Source organism: Verticillium dahliae, genomic scaffold, assembly GCF_000150675.1.
Source record: "Verticillium dahliae VdLs.17 supercont1.12 genomic scaffold, whole genome shotgun sequence".
NCBI lineage: Eukaryota > Fungi > Ascomycota > Sordariomycetes > Glomerellales > Plectosphaerellaceae > Verticillium > Verticillium dahliae.
In genome coordinates, this window is record NW_009276943.1 from 332,454 (window position 1) to 351,480 (window position 19,027).

The following is a 19,027-nucleotide window of genomic DNA, read 5'->3' on the forward strand; positions in this document are numbered from 1 at the left end:
GGACTCTCAGAATCGTTCCCCAGCTGGTATCACGGCATTCTCCCCCGTAGCCATTCATTGCCTACCCGATGCGTCATTTGCCCAGCAGCTCTGCAGCTGGACAGCTGGGGTTGCCAGTGCTAGCCCGGAGCTTTGCGAAAAGGATGGAGAAGAAGGCAAGGGCGCATGTGGATTGTTACACCTTGGCTTGCCATTCGGCGGCCAGCACATTTGACTACCGTTTAAGCGGGTTGTGGATTACGCGCAACGAACGAACGGTATGCCATTGTCACGCACTTGACGCACATACTTTCACAAAGTGTGGCTCTCCGAAATTCGTTGGACGGTCGCTGGACGCTGGATATGTTCAGCCACTGACTGCACAGATACCCCGTAACAAGATCCAAAGCAGACGCCTGCAGCGGTTTGTGGTGGGCAATCTAGGCGCAGTCTTCCACCTGGTTGGAACCCGAGGCACGGCATTGGACGGACTTGGGGAGCTGCTTCTGGACCCCCTCCCCCCCCCCCCCCCCCCCCTTTTTCTCCACATCCTATCAACACGCCAGACCAGGGTGCTTCTGCATGCCTACCGCCCTTGTCATCTATCACAAAAGGCAGGGAGCAGGTACCTCGAGTATGGATACCTCCCAGTCGAGCCAGTTGACCATTCCCTCTCTACCGAGTTCAAGAGGGCCTTATCCTTCTCCACTGGCATCGGGTTCGTGTCAGGAACTCTTGTCGCCATCTTCTTCCCCTCCAACCGTCGCTGCGTGGGATCTCCTTCATCCGTTCGCATACCGCAGCTCGTGGCGCATGAGTGCAGAGAGGTGTTACATCGGTCTCGTCGGAGGAATCGCTGCTCGCCCACCTCCTCTTGATTGCCCTTCTCGACAGGAAGCCATCCACCCATCCCGTCCACGCATCGAATCTGGTCTCCAGCAGCTTGCCTGTGTCTTGAGCAGACACTGTCCTTCTAACGGGAGACTGCGTCTGGGCGCCCCCCTCCTCCTCCGTCAGCTGCGTCTGCTCGTTGGCTCATCGAGTCACGTCGATCGCCCAATCGTGCTCTGAATCGTCTCGGTTTGCCATTCCATCGCAAGCATCTCCCCTGCGGCTCCCTCTGCACCAACCTTGGTCTCTGCCGCCGACGTGTGGAGATCGATAGCACTGGCACTGGATCAAGCTACTCTGCCCCAAGCCTCAAACAACCGACATATCGCCATACTTGGCTGGTCGTCCTCTCACCTCGCCTCGATCTTCACCTCACCATTGCCCTCATCTTAGGATCAGGCTTCACCACGCCGACACAGGACCCTTTCTAGCCAGAGCCACTAAGACAGGACGTGAACCAGTGGAGAGCTCATCCCCCCGATGTCTCAGACCGTACTGCACGCCAACAGGACTGTAAGGCCTTGCTCAACAACACTCGTCTGCCGCCCAATTTGATCAGTCACCTTGGAACTCTGCTTTCGAACGCCCCATTACTAGTCGAAATCAAAGCTCCTGCCACCTCTGACAGCTAGAGACTGTGCTTCTTTGCCCTTCACCACCGGACAACAAGCCCTTGCAACAGCCTCTGCCAGCAGTTTGGCTTTTCGGCTGGGCGCTGCGTTTGCACATCAGCTCTCCTTTTCAAGCCCCCCCTCCCCCCGGTCCTTCCTACGCGGGCTCCCGTCCGGCAACTTCACTCCCGCGTCAACAGTCACATCGCAACTTCTGTCAGCACGCTGCTCTGCGAAACCGCGGCCACAAAGTCCACAGGAGCGGTCTGATAATTAACTGACAGCTCGCCATCCCTTTCTGACGCAGCTCCTTCTTTCTATCTCCTGCACACGCTTGTCATCGGACTACATAGTAACGCGAACTTCATTAACGCAGTACTTGCGACAGCAGCTCTTTCTCGCACAAGCCGTACTCCGTCTAACTTGAGCACCTGGTGTCACATCGGCTTCTGATTCCCACCGCCGGGCCTCAACCGACATACGACTGCAGCGGGAGCGCAGTAAGCCAATCCATGCTCTGGTTCTTTCCTCACAGATTAGCACTTTTTGTCTGACTCGACCTAGTCATACGTCGTATTCAAGTTGCCTCTGGCTCAGCTCCACCAATCGATACGACAGAGTGCACACCAGCTCCGCTTGCTGTTCCTTTAAAGACAGATCGAACAACGACCCTCTCGTTACAGAGTGACCCGGAGCGGAGTCGCCTGAACTCACTTCGCTGTCATCATGGTCAATGTACGGGGTGACTGGTCAAGAGAGGCCTTCCCCCGACATCAGCCACAATGGCACCAGCACCAAGACCGGAGTGTTGAGACGACATATGATGAAGGGCGTTATCACGAACTAAATGACACTCGTCGGCCACCTCTTGTGAGATTGGACAGGCAATCAACACTGGACCGTTCTGACTTCGTTTACTCCAGGACATTGAGAAGGCTCTGCGAGAACACTGCAACATTCCTGCGCGGCACTACTTTGTGGCTGCCATACTCGACGATGGTTCCACGCAAACATTCTCCGGCCCAGGTCGAAACCATCCAAGCTCTGCCAGTACATTTTTCGACATGGATCGATTTCGACAGCAAGTGAGGAGAGCAGACGCCGGCGGTACGTCTATGTTGACATGCAATCCTTCGGCTACACGTACTTACACATCACAGCCATTGGCCCCATGCACGATGATCCTGAACTTAGCTATGCCAGTGAACAGTACAGGCAACAAGTGCCATTAGGATATGGATCCAGCGCAGCAGAGAGACGTCGACAGGGCAGCGAGGTGTTCGGTTCTGACGACTTTTCTCAACCGCGAAAGAGGGCTAGGGCGTACCGGCGACCAATCGATGACGATAGCGACATTCCGTCTGTGACGATGGGCCCTGTTACAAAGGGGCTGAAGATAGGCGACACCGATGAGGTGAGGAAGTTCTACGACCAGCGATTCAGGAACTGTCAACAGACAGCCTGTAAGCTCATCGCCAAAGCTTGGGTCAAGGTAGTCGAGCCCAAGAAACAGACCAACCACCCTTACACCGGACAAGAGGAGAAGGCACCGGACTGGTGGCCGAAACCCTGGGGCACAACGAAGGAAGAAAAGGTTAGGCACAAAGAACCTGATCATCTTTACAAAAGAGGTATGTGGCTCACAACAGCCTGCCCATGAAGAAAAAAACAACCCAAACCAGGGAATCTGCCTATTAACGCCCGTACAGAACGCGTTTACTTGTTGTGCCACATCCTTCGAATGATAGTGGAGCCCAACGAAAAACAGCACCCATCTATCCAGAAGATGAATCTTACAGTCGAAAAACTCAAGGAAGCGACAGAGGAAGCCTTGTCCATGTTTTTCTCTGCCAAGGAGAACCATAAAAACGCCAAGAAGAAGCCGTATCTGGATGAGATTTTCAAGGTTGCGCTCAGCGAACAGCGGTTCAAGCATGGAGAAATAGGTATTTCGCCCTCTGACCGTGGCCGCAGTGACGTCGCATGCTAACCGATGCAAGATGCCGATACACAGGTCTTCGTCATGGCCGAAGAGCGATTTCCAGGGGCTGGCATGTCGGAACACGATGATAGTGCTCCCGTCAAGGATGAGTGCGAGCCTCAGTCGGCTTCCAGTACGTCGCCTTCCAAATCTACTGCGACCCATGACACCCTTATGCATGGATCGAGTCACGACCATAGCCCTGCCGGGGGTCTTCAGGGCAGCTCGTACATGGATGGTCTGCCTCCTCGTGGAGGTGCGCCGTACACGCAGCAGCTGCTTCAGCCCAGCATGCATGCGGACCAGCATTTTGTCGACAGCGAGAGGCTTCATTCGTCAAGCGGTATACCGATGCACGATATTGGCCCTGGCCCTCAAGATGGCCACCGCAGGGCTTCGATTTACACTTCGCCTACCGAATATGCCAACCCACAGTCTGCGGGCATCTACAATCAGTCGTGGCAGCCAGGGACAACAGCGCCTGGCCCGGCCTCTATCTACCCATTTTCGTCGACACCCACTCCGCCCAGCCAATTCAACAATCATGCTGGCGTACCACTCGCCCAAACTCCTTTCATTGCAGCACAATACGACGGACTCTCACGGGGAAACTTTGAACAGGGTGGTATGTTCCCATCCGGAACAACTGCAAACCAGGGCCATGTACAAGGCTCTCAGGGGTTTCCCACGTACACAATAGGCCATGATGGACGGTCCATGTCCAATGCTGGTGTCAAGTCTGACACGCTGCCTCGGCTACAGTAATTTTGGTCCTTCAAGTCAGGTTTCTATCACCAGGAGGGACGGCAAAAAGCATAAATTCCGGCGGGGTTTCTGATTATTCAACACCAGTAACATACCAGGCGCAGGGCTACTCTACATATTATGGCGATCAAGATTGTGCGTTCTGAACTTTGTTGTCTCCTCCTGTTTGGAAGGTTGGGCGAACCCGTGGGATGGAGCGATTCTGTCTTGCCGTGCGAAGGTTCGCACTTGGGCGGGCCTACGGCACGTCACATTTGGCTATGCGATGCGAGCGTCATAGTTGCGTTTGGTTTTGGTTTGTTCACCGGTTTTGCTTTTGTTTGTTTAGTTGGTCCTTCACAGAACACGGGTGGCCATATCAAGCAAGGGAGCGGAGGAAAGGGAGCGAGAAGGATTAATGATTTGTGAGTTTCTTCCCTGGCTCTGTCTATCTGGGGGGGAGGGGCGTGACGCGATCAAGAAAGAGGCGTAGCGGCACGTATGATGGGCTGTATTGCTTATGTATTGCGTTACTCAATAACAGGAAGACTCCGGCGGCACGGACAGGACGTCGGATGTGTCGGTTCGTTGCTTGATGAGTTGATGACTGCCATGGGCACGACGGGCTGGCTGGGGCGGCTACCAAGGCTCTTCCCAAATGACAAGGCTTGTTTGCGCTGAGGCAGGATTTCCGCGACTACAGTGTGACCAAGATACTTGCAAAGTGCGCCGGCTGGCGGCGTTCCGACCAACATGACGAAGAATGGCAGGATCTGTTGAGAGCAACTCCATGGCAGCCAGGCCACCTGCGACCAAGACCAGACCAAGACCAAGGTGACATGACGTTCGTGACGTGCCAAGGAGCAAGCAAGCAAAGCAGCAACAGAAACATCACGTCAGGTCCCTCCCATGATGGCCACGCCTAGACGGTTCTCTGAATCGCTCAACCGCAGGTCGTGGGATCGAGACAACTCCACTTCATCGCCAGATACTAGACACGCGACGGCCGGAACAGAGCGAGATTTGATACATCGCATATCAGAAATGGCATCTGGCCCCGGGATATGGCTCCCACGCGACACGCCTTCACGTTTTTGATCCTAGGGGCACGGCAGAGCAGGAGAAGGCGCGATGGTACACACCCAGCGGAAGGAGCCGCGCTTAACCCACGCCCCTCCCTTCAAAAACCTTGTTCATGGGGTTGATCGGGTGGATGTACGCAGGGCGAGAGGGGGGGAGGGGGGGGAGGCGGACACCGAAGCATCGCCTGGTGGTGTTTGTTCCGTCGTACCCCGCCCACCGTGGTACGTGGTACGATACTGTTAGGGAAATAGGGCAGCAGACCCCACCTAGCGCGGGCTGATCCCGGTCACCGGTCCGACCGGTGAGAGAGTGGATACCCCCCTTCCCCCCGGGAGCAGCCGCGGGCCAGGATTCGTTTGCCTGGACCGGACTTTTTTCTCTGGGCCTGAGTCTCTCAGATTCTCCTCAACCTTCTCCTCCGATCTCAACCAAGATTTTTGTCCCCCCTCCTCTGGTGTTTTTGACTTTGGCGTCCCCGGTTTTTGGACGGAGGGGGGGTGTTCTTCTTCGGGAGCAAAAGTTGAGAATTGACAGAAAGCTGGCTGGAGGAAAGGGTTTTTGGCTTTTCCTTACACCGTGCACCCCCCCCCCCCTCCTCCCTTTCACATCACATCGCGCACACCCAGCATTCCCGCTCCCATTCTTGGGAGGCAGGCCCCTCGACTCCCTTGGTTAGCTAGATCTTGGGTTCCCATCATGATGGTGGAGACATCTGGGAATCGTGTCAAGCCAGCAAGGGTGGGTTGCAGTTGATCTTCTCGTCAGATTGGCGCTTCCTTCCGGCTGGGGGGCGGCTCCGACTGCCGAGAGAAGAGAACGGAGCCTGGTTCAGATCTTGGGGAGAGTTCGGAAAAAGGCTGAGCGAGGGCATGAGGATGATACTATCGATGCCATGTGACAATGTAAATGATGCCAGAGCCTTTCTGTGTTCTTCCTTTTCTTTCTCTCTCTCTCTCTCTCTCTTAAATGAGCCAGGCAATGTGAGGAGCCTGGTGACTGGGGTCCCATTGCGTTTCTCGTGGACAAACTCCAATGTCTGTCTTGGGCGTCACGAACGCGGGAAAAGAAACGAGCGATTCTTCAGCCATGCGCCTAGGCCATGGGTTTGAGTCTGGGGGCGTCAATTGTTTGACGACCATCGTCGGCGCACGCGGCCAGGCTGCACCGCAAAGCCTTGCCAAGGCTCTTCAAGGCGAAGCAAGCAAACATGAGGCTGGCCTTGCTCGTGCCTCTCACCTTTCATTTGTACTATGTATGCCTCTTTGTCCCTTTTTCTGTATGCCTGTCAAGTGAAGGTCACGTCAAAACTTGATTGATCACATCTCGTCTGTTTGCGTGTGAGCGCGCCTGCGACCCCCGTCAAACCTACATAGGGGAGTCTGCAGCAAGCTGCTCGCGCCAACACGACTCAGAGCCCTCAGATCCATGTCAATACCTCGCACCCACGTCGCCCGCCCCCCGCCCCCCCTTCCTATAGTCAGTCAGGGAACATGGGAAGAAAGAGCTGATGCAGTCGACAGATGAAACGGGAGCAAACAGATCGAAAGGAGACACCTGCAGAGTGGGGGTGTTTTCCGTTCCAGCTACCGGGTTGAGCTTGGTTTCCTCACCCCTCCTCTTTGCCTGATCCCCCCCCCCGCAACTACAGTACCTTGGCCGGGTTTTGCCTTGCAGACCAAACATGCTCTGCACAGCAAGCAAGCAAGCACGGCACACAACGAGACAATGCAGACGGCGGCTGCAACCTCTGCATGCGGGACCATGCATAGACACAAGCCTGCTCTACCCTCCCCCCCCCTTGCTATGGTGGATGCCGTGCTGATCCTGCACTGTTCGTGGGCTGCGTTGCGAGAAGCGGGTAGCGACGGAAAAGGGGGGGGGAGAAGAAAGAAAGAAAGAAAGAGAAAAAACCAAGTTGCGTCGCGTGCGGAAACTTGGCCCCCTTCATGCAAGCAGCGTGCCGTCTCATCCGCGCATGTCGTTGTCCGTCTCACGCGCCATCAGGCCATTGCATGGAGGAGAATCAGTTTGCACACACGGTTTGTGCTGTGGGTATCCATAGTCTCCGGTACACAGCGTCTCCGGTGGGCAAACGGAGCTGGACGCGGCGATTGGGCCGTCACATATATAGGAGCTACGGCGCCCGCTGGCCGGATGACACCGTGCCCGGACTGTTGGCTAGGTAGTGAGGAGGCGGCCTCAGGCAAGGCAGAAACTTGCCTGAGGAGGCAGATATTTTGCAGCACCATGTTTTCAACCTTGTTTTCTCCTTCTTGCTGCATGCTGGAGCTTGACAGGTTCAAAGTCACACAGGGACGCCTAGCTGACACCATGACCAGAGAAATCCAGACCAGCGAAAACTGTCAGGCCATTGGTTTGAACTGTTGAACGACGTGTCTCTTTTGACATCTTGGCATTGCAGAGAAAAAAATACGAGCCCCTCGAGTAGGGGGGAAGCATCCTATCAGACAGAATACTCCGACACAGTACACGCGCGCTGATGAAATTCCTGGCGCGCTTCAGAACCCCTCCTCCAGCCTTCCTTCCTGCCTGCCTGCCTGCCTTGTCCTTCCTGAATTAGTGGCGACCACTGCTCCAAATACTGGCAGTGCTCGCTGAACGCCGAATGCTTATACCAACGCCGGGGAAAAGAAAAGTAGATAATTCCAGACGATGCCTTCCTATTCGAGGAAGGCGTCGGATTCGCACACACTCCAAGTCATCAACACAACCACACTCGTCTCGAAATAGATCATCCCCCTTGTAGGAAAAGGGGGGCTCAAGGTGAGCCTCGCCACATCCGCGGGTCAACAGACGACTGGTAGCCTTCAAGCCAAAGGGAAGCTGCCTAGGCTCCTTGTGATCCGAACGCAACATGCCTGAGGTTGCCCTCTTCGTGTGACCATGTGCGCCATGACCACGGTGTGGCGACTCATACAAGCCATGCAGACCACGAAGGAAGTGCGGACGACTCGGGAACCTCGGAGGTCTGCTGCTGCGTGCTCGGCGGGGAAGATGAGGAATGCCGAGGTTGATGAGAACGGACATTCTAGATCGCTGCCGGCGCCTCGTCCTTGTTTTGCTGAGGCAGCGAGAGGCCGGCGTTTTGGGCGACGCGTTTCCATGTCTCGAGCTCCTTGTAGAGACGTTCACATTCTTGCTTGAGCTTGTCATTGGATGTGCTCAGCTCGGCGATAGCTTGCTCGGTAAGCAGCTTCTCCAGAGTCCACTTCTCCAGGTTCTGAGACTCATTCTCCTTCAGGAGATTGATGAATGTGACGGCGCGTTGGAGGATTGATCCTTTGTTCTTCTCACAGTTGGGCACAATCTTGGCCAGCTCGTTGATGCCTTCGTTAATCGTCTCACGACGGCGACGTTCCACTGAAGTCTAGTTAGCATGGCAATCCACATAAGCCGGTCTGGAGAACAAGGAGACTTACCCTCTTTGTGATTGTCCTTGCGCTGCTTGTGCCACTCGTCAGACCCAACATCGGGCTTCGACTTGGGAGGGGCACCTGCAGAGCCGGTCGAGTACCTGTGCTGGGCGGGCTGCGGTTGAGGTGGTGGTTGCTCATGCTGCTGCTGTTGTTGCTGGTGTTGCTCGAGGTGCTGGTGCTGTTGATGCTGCGGGTCCATGTGCGGGTGTTGGTCGAGATGGTGCTGCTGGTGCTGATCGTGCTGATGAGGATCGTGTTGGTGTTGATCATGCTGGGGCATCTGCTGATGCTGATCGTGAGTCAATTGTTGCTGCTGATCGTTCGGAGGCGTCAGATCATGAGGACTCCCAGACGAGGGCAGGCCGGCCAGAGCACTGTCGATGATGGTATCATGCTGGGTCATGTTGGGGTCGAAGGCCGAGTCAGAGACATGATTGCCGTCATTGACTCCTTGCGAGGCGAATTGGGCCTCGGTGGTCTGAGGTACGTGAATGCTGGGATACATGGATCCGAGAGCGGCGGCGGCAGTGCTCGAGGCGTTGGCAGGGTCGGCGGCTTCAGAATGCTCAGCGGCGGTAGCCTGTTGAAGAGCATTCAGGTCGGCCACGTTGACGCCATTAGCAGCGGCCGCGGCCGCGGCCTCGACGGCGTGCTCGATGAAGGCAGCCGTGTCGGCATCGGCAGCCGACATGATGGCTGAAGGGGCATTGGTGGTGGCGGTTTTCTTGGCACGGCCGGGGCTTTCCTGCTCAGAAATGCTTCGCTTGCGCTTAATGGTGGGCGAAGCGACTGGCGACTGAAGCGCCGAGAGGTCGGGGTGATCGTCAGCCATGTCGAGGCTTACGTCGAAGCTGTCGTGCGACGTGATGGGGGCCGTTGTGACGATGTGTGAGAGACCAGGTATAATAACCCGGATCTCGTCAGTTACGGTGGGATGGATTTTTGGGTAACAGGCAAGGGAGTGCCGTGTCTTAGACAGACTGAAGTAAAATCTTCAGATGCGCCGTCTGGTGTCGCTGCCAATGCGAATTAGTACGACAAAGGTTTGGTGAGGTAGCAATGTGCAGGCGAACTGCCCATGTCGCCATACGCCATATACGCTTGTAGGTAGGCGACGGTTGAATGCGCAGCGGTATGTCCGCTGATGAAGGCACAGATGAGCGACGATGAGTATCAATCAATTGCAAGATGCACAGTGTTGCGCGACAAGACGCTTCATGTAGACAACGGAAGACATGAATGCTGTTCAAACACGTCCATGTAAGGCGATAATCAATGCTGCCATGGCTCGTCCGTTGTTGGGGGGCGCCATTGGTGGGTCATGGCCATGATGGTGCTGCCTGACAGTGGCTCATGCGACCGTAAGGCCTAGGGAGAGCCATGGATGATGCTGTCATCAAAGGGAGTGCGACTTCGCAGCGACGATCAAATGGCGAGTCACAATTTGTCGTCGCGAGCAGATTGAAAGAATGCATGCACAACATGGCAATGCGATGAAGGATTGATGAAGTGCGTGATGCAGAAATTGACACGGGAGGTTAGGAAATCGCGTATCGACAAAGGGCGAAGAAAAATAAGACGGGAGAAAACAGCTGGTGAATCGGATTGAAATGCCTGACAGCAGCGATTCCTCGTGGTGCGCGATAGACGAATGCAAGGGCCACACAGGGTGTCGGTGATGAGTGACGAAGATGAGAAGCCGACATACCTCTCAGATCATGTGCCTGGAGCGGCCAGTGGACGGGCGAGGGTGCTAGGCGGGCTGCACGTGAGGAGGAGTGACTGCTGTGATCTCGTGATATCGCGCTGCGCGTGTCGCGCTGTGGGCGGGGGCAATAGAAGATGGGCGGGTTTGGGAGAAGGCCAAGCTGCTTTGACAGGCCAAAATGGTGGTGCAGGATAATAAAAAAAAAAGGTGAAGAACAAGTGAATATCAAGCGTCGAAGATAGGTTTTCAATGTTGAGCTGACGAGAAACCCTTAGAATATGGCCTTCTTCTCGATGGCTGTCGCGTCTCTTCACGTCTGGTCCAGGGGGGGGCAGCGGGCGGCGATGGGATCCGGCTGCGTACTGGAGGTGCAAGTGGTCAAGGTCACGGGGTGAGGACTGAACACGTGCAAAAGTGGGTGAGGCTGGCCATAAATATTGCTGGAAGGTGCAATCTTGGTCGGCGCCTGAGGCCAACACACCACCAGGTGCCAACAGACCAATGAGCGAGCCTTTTCGAGCACACCTTGGCTCAGCACCTGCACCCTGGCTGTTTCCGCCAGGGTGCCCCGTTCCAATGAGCTGCGACGGACGAGGGTTGCCTTGTCTTATCATCTCCTTATCGAAAACGCGGGTAGGCGGGGCTAGACCAGTCTTCGTGCGAGCCCGAGCACACCGAGCCTCACCGGCCATCACCTGATCACTGTACTGGATGCACCCTCGGAATCACTTGACTAGGCTCGAGTGAGACAGGGCAAGGCTGCTGGTTGTTGCCATTCGCGTAAGCATGCAACATGCTGTCGCCCTGGAGTTCCGATTGATCAGCCGTGCGCCTGTTGGCCACAGATGTGGCTAGAAGTGGCATGTACCATGCATTGCCGTGGGCAGGCCCTCTGGGCAACAAGTTCCAGGTATTGATCCACGACAGAATGAGTGTGTGTTTTGCCGTATTTCTTGTGACATATGTCTCGTGACGTATGCTGTAGTTAGCATCCCAGGGAAACATAGGACCTGAACTACGTCGATAGGTTTGAAGTGGAAACATGGGCTCCTATCTGGAAGCCTACCTTGCAGGTACCTTACCTCAGGCATTAGGTCGAGAAGCGGCCGAGAAGAGCCCCACTATTCCCGACCTGCATCACGTCAGTGGTCCGATGTCACTGACTGCAGCTCCAGCCACAAGCACCCAGAGCTCTCCGTGAGCCTTCTACCCAAACCTCGACCCCTCCACCTTCTGCACCCGACCATCCGACGTCTGGCCACTGGGAAATCCCATCAAAGCTGCCGCAAGCCCGTACACCACCTCTCAGTGTCGACCTCAAGCTGTGGCAGCCATGGGCGACCACCAGCACTCCACCATCAAACACCAGGACCATGTCCTCCTTGTACGATTCCTACGATTCCTCACTCGATGCCAGCACCTCACGAGCACAGGAAACTCTAGCTGACTCTGCCACTCTCAGGACCAACCCCTCCTCCGCCTGCCGTACGAACTCTTACGAAACAATTTTCGAGCAGCTCACTTCACCGTCGAGAAGGAGAGCACTTCCATCAAGGCCCTCCTCAAAGACACGGCCACCGCCTCGGTCAATGGGCGGGCCTCGCCCGATCAGGTCTTGCAGAATCTCGACGCCATGATCGCCAAGATGCGGGGCGTCAAACGAAAACTCACGACCTATGCCGACGAGGAGGCCCGCCTCTATCATCAGACCGAAGCCCGCATCGCCCATCTAGGCGAGCTCTATGGCATGCACAGCTTTGACGATGTCAAGTACGAGACCTGGAGCCGTAAGAGGCTCGACCGCCTCTTGGTTGACTACCTTCTGCGGCAAGGCTACAACGACAGCGCCCATGCGTTGACTGCAGAGAAGAACATGGAGGATCTCGTCGACGTCCAGACGTTTGTCTCGATGAGCAGGATTCAGGAGTCATTACGTGGTGGCAGCGTTGCCGAAGCACTTGCTTGGTGCCAAGACAACAAGAAGGAGCTGCGCAAGAAAGATGTATGTATTTTCCTCTATCTGAGATCGCCATCTCAGTGTGGGGCTGTCACGCTGACAACTACCCCTTGCAGAGCAGTCTCGAGTTCATGCTTCGCTTCCAGCAATACGTCGAGCTCCTCCGCAGCCACAAGTACCTCGAGGCCATCGCCCACCTCAAAAAGTACATCGTCCCCTACAAGTCTGTCTACCCGGACCAGTGCCGCAAGGCCTTTGGACTCCTCGCCTACTCCGACGCCGACGCGGCCGCCAACACAACCTACGCCGCCCTCTACAGCCTCGACCGCTGGACCAACCTCGTCGACATATTCACCAACAACCACAACGAGCTCCTCGCCCTGCCCCGCCTGCCCCTTCTCCACATCGCCCTCTCCTCCGGCCTTTCTGCCCTCAAGACACCCGCCTGCCATTCCTCCAGCGCCGTCGCCTCCTTCACGACCACGATACCCTTCTCCCCGGAACAGTACCCCGAGACCAACGCCGGCATCCCGCTGTCCTCGTCCAACGAAGCCCAGCGCTGGCGCCAGTCTCAGCAGCAACAAGACCACGACATGCAGCCAGAGCCCTCCGGCGACGGCGCCCGCTCCCAGAATCCTCACCCCCACCACCATCACCATCAACAGGCCCGCCCAGCCGCCATCTCGAGCCCCGCCGCGTCCTGTCCCATCTGCTCCACCGAGCTCAACGACCTCGCGCGCAACGTCCCGTACGCCCACCACACCAAGAGCCACGTCGACACGGACCTCCTGCTGCTGCCGAACGGCAACGCCTTTGGCAAGGACCGCCTCGAGGACTATGCGCGCAAGTCCGGGCTCGAGCCCGAGGTTGAGGTCAAGGATCTCAAGACGGGGGCGACGTATCATGCCGAGGAGCTCAAGAAGGTGTACATTACGTGATGTGGGATCGGGGAGGGTGAAGTGGAGCGTATCATAATGGGACACGGCGTACTTTGTTTCTTCAGGTGTGTTCAGGAAAGGTGTCACGCATGGCGTTTTTTTTATTAGCGGGATGTGAGATTGCGTTGCCAGACGACCATTCTGGGTTCGCTGTGGCGAGCGCGAATCAGCTGGAGTTAAGGGGGCAGATACATTGAATCGAACCTTTTTCGGATGACACCTGGCTGGCGCGGGAGCTGCACTTGCGAAGCATGCGAGCCCTATTTTCACGCAAAGTGACGAAAAACACCAGCAGCCCAGTCACCGCACCACGAGGTTGCGTAAAAGTCAAGCCGCTCGGCATTGCCCTACCTACCGACCAACCCGGCTACCTTTCCTTCCCGCCCTGGCTAACCTAAGGTATTCACAATACAGTACATGACAAGGGCCGCGCCGCGCCGCCCCCCCCCAATCCAGCGATCCGGCACGGGGAGACAAAGTCCAAGCGAACGACGCCTCCCTTTTCCCTTTGTCCCACCGGGCATCCTAACTCCGTGCGTCGTCCTACCGAGGAACGTCCCTACCAAAATGACGCCCCGCCCCTCCCTTTTACCCCTTTCCACGGATATGATTCGTCCCCTTCATTCGTCCGCCCTGGACCTCCGAAACCGAGAAACCGAACAAGCGTGCGCGACTGCTGCTTTCGATACTTGGATTTGTCATTTCTTTTTTATTTAATAAAAAAACTGTCTTCGGTCAGAGGGTTCAGGCGGACGACGGACGAAACACGCCGTAGCGCAGCGGAGGCCCCCTCTAGCGGTTGGCGTTGAAGGCGAAGCTGCCAAAGACGCCGCCTCCGCCGCCGGGCGTCATCGGCCCCGTGTTGAACCCGTTCGTGTTGTGCGACTGCGCGCCGGGCGTGCTGACGAGGCCGGCGCTGACCGTGTTGGGCGTGCTGGGCGTGCCGTTCTGCTGCTGGCCGTTCGGCTCGTGCGAGCCCGCGCCGCCGGCGCCGGCGTGGGTTCCCATCATGTGGCCCATGAGGAGGCCGCCGTCGGGGATGCCGAGACCCCACACCTTGCCGACGTGGTCGTCGGCAATGTCGCCGTTGAAGATCTTCTCGCGCATCTGGAAGAAGACTTTGCCCGTGATGAGCGAATCGGAGCCGGCCTGGTGCGCTGCGCCGACGCGCTTAACCTTGAGGGTCTCTGCAATGTTCTCCAGGCCTGACTTGTGCTCGAACTTTTGCAGTATCTCGCTCGTGCTGGGGTCGCTCGGCGTCAGGAGACCCGAGTTGTGCAGCCGGATGGCATGCTTCATGAGATGCTTGACGTCGTATGTCGACGGGAAGTACAGCTTCATGATGCGATCAAAGTCGACCTCGTCGCTAGGTAGGGCGCGGCAGTCCAGCAGCTTGGTCAGGTATCCGAAATCGTATCCACCGTGGAACGAGATCCACCTGACGTTATCGAAGCAGACGAGTCCCGACGGGATCAGGAGACTGGCAAAGTCGTGGGGGTCGATGCCGTCGCGCTCGAGCAGGTTAAAGTCGATGCCCGCGGTCTGCAGGGACTCGATCGACTTCTCGTTGTACATGTCGTCCTTGAGGGAAAACTTAAAGTTGAATTGCCACGCGTAAGGGAACGGTCCCTGTTGGGCGCTCCGTCGACCGGCCGGGCCAAAGTCTGCCAGGTCCGCCGAGCTCGGACGCGCGGGCGGGGTTTCGCCTTCTTCGTTGAAGAGGGCGAGACCAATCTGGATGACCTTGAGCATGTCGACGTTGGTCCGCAGGCATTGGTAGTGGTAGTCGCTCTTTCCCCTGAAGCCTCCCATTGGCCGTGACACGATACCGGGGAACTCGGTGTCCTGTCCGCGAGCATTAGAGAAAAACAACACACGTTGAACCAGAAGAACGGTCTCTTCTCTTACCATAGCAATATAAGGATACTTGTCCACCAGGTCTCTCAGCACGGCCATCTCCTCGTGGAGGTTGTGCTTCCACACCTCTCGTATCCTGCCCTTATTGTGACCGCCGCGCATGTTGGCACCGCCGTGGTCGGCGCCGAAGCCGTGCTGTCCCTGGCCATGCTGTTGTTGCTGGTGAATGTTGGCGGCCTGTTGAAAGCCCATGCGCGCAGCATGGCTGCCGAGCCCTCCTGTGTCCGCACCGACGCCGAACCCTCCGTTAAGAGCTCCGACTCCGCCGAGGACGTTACCGCCGATGGAGAAAGGGCTGCTTTGCGAGTTGGCATTGAGGTAGGAAGGGTTGCCACCTAGCGGTGGGCCGTGAGCAGCGCCATGTCCCTGGGCGTGGGAGGAGAACTGCTGGTGGTAAGAGGGCGGTATCGTGTTGGGCCCGCCAGGGTACCTGAGCGGGGGAGGCGGCATGCCAAAGTGGAAAGGTCCAAGGCAGTGACCAGCGCTATACGGACGTCGTAGGGGATGGTATCGATGAGGGCGTCCGCGATAGGGCGGGGGTCGAGGTGACCTTGGGAAATAGGTGATCGGATACGATGGACGAAGCTCGTGCGTGGAATGGTAAGCGAAACTTGGAGGTCTCTAACCGTGGGCTGTATTGCCGTGTTGGTGAAATGACTGAGGGCACTGACGACGTCCTCGGCCTTGCATTGGCGGTGGTTCGAGGGATGCAGGCTGGGCTAGCTCGCTGATGTGGCCTCGTCCCCCAGTCGTGGTGACTTGTCGCAGGTGGAGTCGTGCCGACCGTGTCGTGGAGGGATGTCGAAGCAAGGGGTCGAGGATGGCGGTGCGCGACGGTAACGATGCTCGAAGTGCGATGGGAATTGAATGCTTGTCGGTTGCTCAACCGGGATGGCTGGGCTGTGGTCCGGGGGGTTATTGTCTTTGATCGGGCTGCAATTCGATGGTTGAGGTTGAAGGAACTTGAACGAGGTCAGGGCCAGCTGACCGACGACCTTGGGCATGGCGGACTGAGGTGGTCAGTGCACCGGGCGTGGGACCCACCACAAGGCAGGATGCGCTCACGGCATTTGCCGTCGAACCGCGAACAACCTCACATCGAGAACGACCTCTGTCTAGGGCCTTTCTCTCTCTGTCCATATCGCCAACCACCACAGCGACACAAACACACCAGACACCATGCAGCCGACGAGGTGAGACGAGCACGCCGAAATCAATTGACGCATCTTCGTCCCCGCACGCCTGCTGACATCGATCGCACACAGACTACGACTTGCCGCCAAGGGCGAGAGGCCCAACATCACCGGCTTCGACATCCGCGCCCTCAAGGCGTCCACAGGCCAGCCCCGATACGACCCTTGGGAGCGAGCGTCAGTCCCTCTCAATACCACTGACGATGAGGAGCTTCCCGCTGACCAGGACATGACAGTGAGGCGTGGCGCTACACCGGCCAGTTCACCCGCTGGAACCGATTCAAGACGGGCTTCCCTGGCCTCGGCATCGCGACCGTCGCTTTCTCCGCCTACTGCGCCTACGAGTACTTCTTCCTCGACGACGGACACCACGGGGACAGCCACGGCAAGGGACACCACTGAACGGGCGGCGGGGGAGAATGTACATAAGTCTGCAGAACAACGGAGGGATCGGTCCCAGGATCTGAATCAATTTTCTTTGAGTCATGCTGACGGGAAATGCGGTGATTGATGTGGCCTCTGAACCCAGGAATTGATGGACTGCTGTTGCCAAGCAAGCGTCAACTTCATGGCCAACGGCAGCGATGGCAAGGGCGGACACAGTATCCTCCCGATCACCCACGTGGACAGTCGCTCAATTGGCGGGGCTCCCTTTCGCAAGCTCCTCAACAAGAGGTTCGACGAAGAGTAATCGCGGCACAATGTCACAGATGCCACTGTGGCAAGTGAGTACGCTCATGTCCATCTGACCAGCGCCCCTGATATGCAAGAGGGCCGTCCCGACGAAACCCCAGCATTTCGGCCGAAGACCCTCCCCAATGCGTACTGCGACGAACACCGCTAAACAAACTTGCTAGGGTCGAAAGAAATCTTCAGCGATGACCTTGAACTTTGTGGTTGGCCAAAGGGGGGAACAGATTAAGCCGCACTGCAATTCCGCCCAACACAAGCATCATCCAGAAAGACTCCTAACTTCGGAACCCTCTTAACACCTCGTATCTCAGTCAAATACTCTGAAATTCCACCTACTAAATATTCGGCGACATCATTAAGGGCAAATGCGTTTTTATCAGTTTTGAGCTGATATAAAGTACAGTAGGACGGTTCAAAGTAAGGTTACCTCTAAGGAGTGTGGCTTTTTTGGCCCCCCCTTGTTGGCTTACGGGGATTCGTTCAGCCTTGGTGCGTCCCTGCAGCGATTTCCGGCTATGCATTGTGAATCCCCCCAGAAAACGTTTCGATGGAGAATCAGCACCGACCACTCCGAAGTTCGCATTGTAGTCCAGTCCGAAGTTGTATGAACGGCAAAATCCAAAGCCTGATCAACATGTATTTTAGCAGGTAGTTGTAAGAGTACGGGGACCCCAACAGCGACGGCCGACTTCGCTTCGAACTTTCGTTCCTGGCCGTCCTTCAACAAGCACAATCCGACGGGTCATCACTGGACGAGGAGCGACCGAAACGACAGGCTACTGATTGGACGAGCCTCACATAAGGTTCTTCGGTCATTGAAGCCCACGTCACTGCTACAGGTCATGAATTTATGTCCATGTTGTGTTGCTAAGGTATAATGTTATGTCGTGTGACGGCCAGGCTCTGAGGCCAATGTATCTGTGTGCCATGAGTTCCAATGCTTAAACCCCCGACCGAATGGCTAGAAACGCCCCCCGCCCCTGGTGGTCGGCCTGTTGAGCCGGCCCCCTTGAATGATCCCAACGCCGTCCAAACTCAAAACCACGCACACCCAATTTACAAACGAATCCCGTGCACGGCATCCAAGGCCGCGTCCACGCACGTCTCGAGCTCGGCAACCCTAATCTTCAGGCCCCGGTTCTCGTCCCTGAGCAGGCTCGCCGTGTCCCACGCAGCACGCTCGTCCTGCCCCTGACACCTCTGGCACGCAGCGCCAGCCTGGCCGGCCGCCGCATCGCCGAACCCTCTCATCAGCTTCTGGAAGGCGCTGATCTGCGGCTGCGACTGCATCGAGTTGCGTGAAGAGGCATTCCTGTGCGAGGACTGCTGGGCATCCAGGCCCAGCGGGTGGGCGGCGAGGGTGGGACTCCTCGACCGCGAGAAGACGCTGGGCGCGTCGCCAACGCTCTCCTCGTCCGTGTCCTCAGTGATGCTCTTGCGCCAGAGGCGGCGCTTCTGGTCGTCTTCGGCGCCGAGGTCCTCCGACGTGATGGTGGCGCTGTCGGACGCTAGGCCGCTGCGGTTCGCGGCCTTCTCGCGCTCAAGGGCGGCCATGAGGGCCTGCATTTCCTTCTCGCGCTCGACGGCCTGGAGCGCCATGTTCTCGAGCTGTAGCTTGAGGTGCTTGGTTCGCGTGTCGGCCTCCTCAGCCTCCTCGGCTTGAGTGTCACGCTCGACTTCCATTTCCCGCAATGCGGCGCTCTGCGATTCGTATGCATTTTGAAACTTGGTCAGGAGCGCAACGGCCGTCATCTCGAGGTTCTTAAAGGCAGCGGGTGAAAAGGCGTCGCGAGACCCAGCAGGCGAGGCGGAAGGAGGGAAAAGGGCGTCGTGAATGTTCATGTTCAGCAGCTCGTCGTCATGCTTCGCTTTCCGCGTTGGTGAGGTGGCAGACT

The 19,027-nt window shown here is 56.9% G+C and overlaps 6 protein-coding genes across 6 annotated transcripts; 3 read left to right on the forward strand and 3 right to left on the reverse strand.

Annotated features, from left to right (window-relative positions):
• Positions 1-2,207: 2,207 nt before the first annotated feature.
• VDAG_06388 (uncharacterized protein) lies at positions 2,208-4,888 on the forward strand (the record flags this gene model as incomplete). The annotated part of the gene is made up of 5 exons (XM_009658766.1): positions 2,208-2,216; positions 2,405-2,588; positions 2,642-3,112; positions 3,191-3,427; positions 3,482-4,888. The coding sequence occupies 5 exons, from the start codon at positions 2,208-2,210 to the stop codon at positions 4,225-4,227; spliced, it is 1,647 nt and encodes a 548-aa protein (XP_009657061.1). The 3' UTR covers positions 4,228-4,888.
• A 3,450-nt stretch (positions 4,889-8,338) lies between these two features.
• VDAG_06389 (centromere-binding protein) lies at positions 8,339-9,558 on the reverse strand (the record flags this gene model as incomplete). The annotated part of the gene is made up of 2 exons (XM_009658767.1): positions 8,339-8,670; positions 8,730-9,558. 2 exons carry the CDS (start codon positions 9,556-9,558, stop codon positions 8,339-8,341), a joined length of 1,161 nt encoding a protein of 386 aa, XP_009657062.1.
• A 2,209-nt stretch (positions 9,559-11,767) lies between these two features.
• On the forward strand, positions 11,768-13,329 carry VDAG_06390 (fyv-10; the record flags this gene model as incomplete). The annotated part of the gene is made up of 3 exons (XM_009658768.1): positions 11,768-11,818; positions 11,897-12,436; positions 12,508-13,329. 3 exons carry the CDS (start codon positions 11,768-11,770, stop codon positions 13,327-13,329), a joined length of 1,413 nt encoding a protein of 470 aa, XP_009657063.1.
• Positions 13,330-14,121: 792 nt separating this feature from the next.
• VDAG_06391 (CCR4-NOT transcription complex subunit 7) lies at positions 14,122-15,696 on the reverse strand (the record flags this gene model as incomplete). Its single annotated transcript, XM_009658769.1, has 2 exons — positions 14,122-15,174; positions 15,238-15,696. The coding sequence occupies 2 exons, from the start codon at positions 15,694-15,696 to the stop codon at positions 14,122-14,124; spliced, it is 1,512 nt and encodes a 503-aa protein (XP_009657064.1).
• Positions 15,697-16,425: 729 nt separating this feature from the next.
• VDAG_06392 (uncharacterized protein) lies at positions 16,426-16,841 on the forward strand (the record flags this gene model as incomplete). The annotated part of the gene is made up of 3 exons (XM_009658770.1): positions 16,426-16,439; positions 16,512-16,616; positions 16,676-16,841. 3 exons carry the CDS (start codon positions 16,426-16,428, stop codon positions 16,839-16,841), a joined length of 285 nt encoding a protein of 94 aa, XP_009657065.1.
• Positions 16,842-18,188: 1,347 nt separating this feature from the next.
• VDAG_06393 (uncharacterized protein) lies at positions 18,189-18,974 on the reverse strand (the record flags this gene model as incomplete). The annotated part of the gene is made up of 1 exon (XM_009658771.1): positions 18,189-18,974. The coding sequence occupies one exon, from the start codon at positions 18,972-18,974 to the stop codon at positions 18,189-18,191; it is 786 nt and encodes a 261-aa protein (XP_009657066.1).
• Positions 18,975-19,027: the final 53 nt, after the last annotated feature.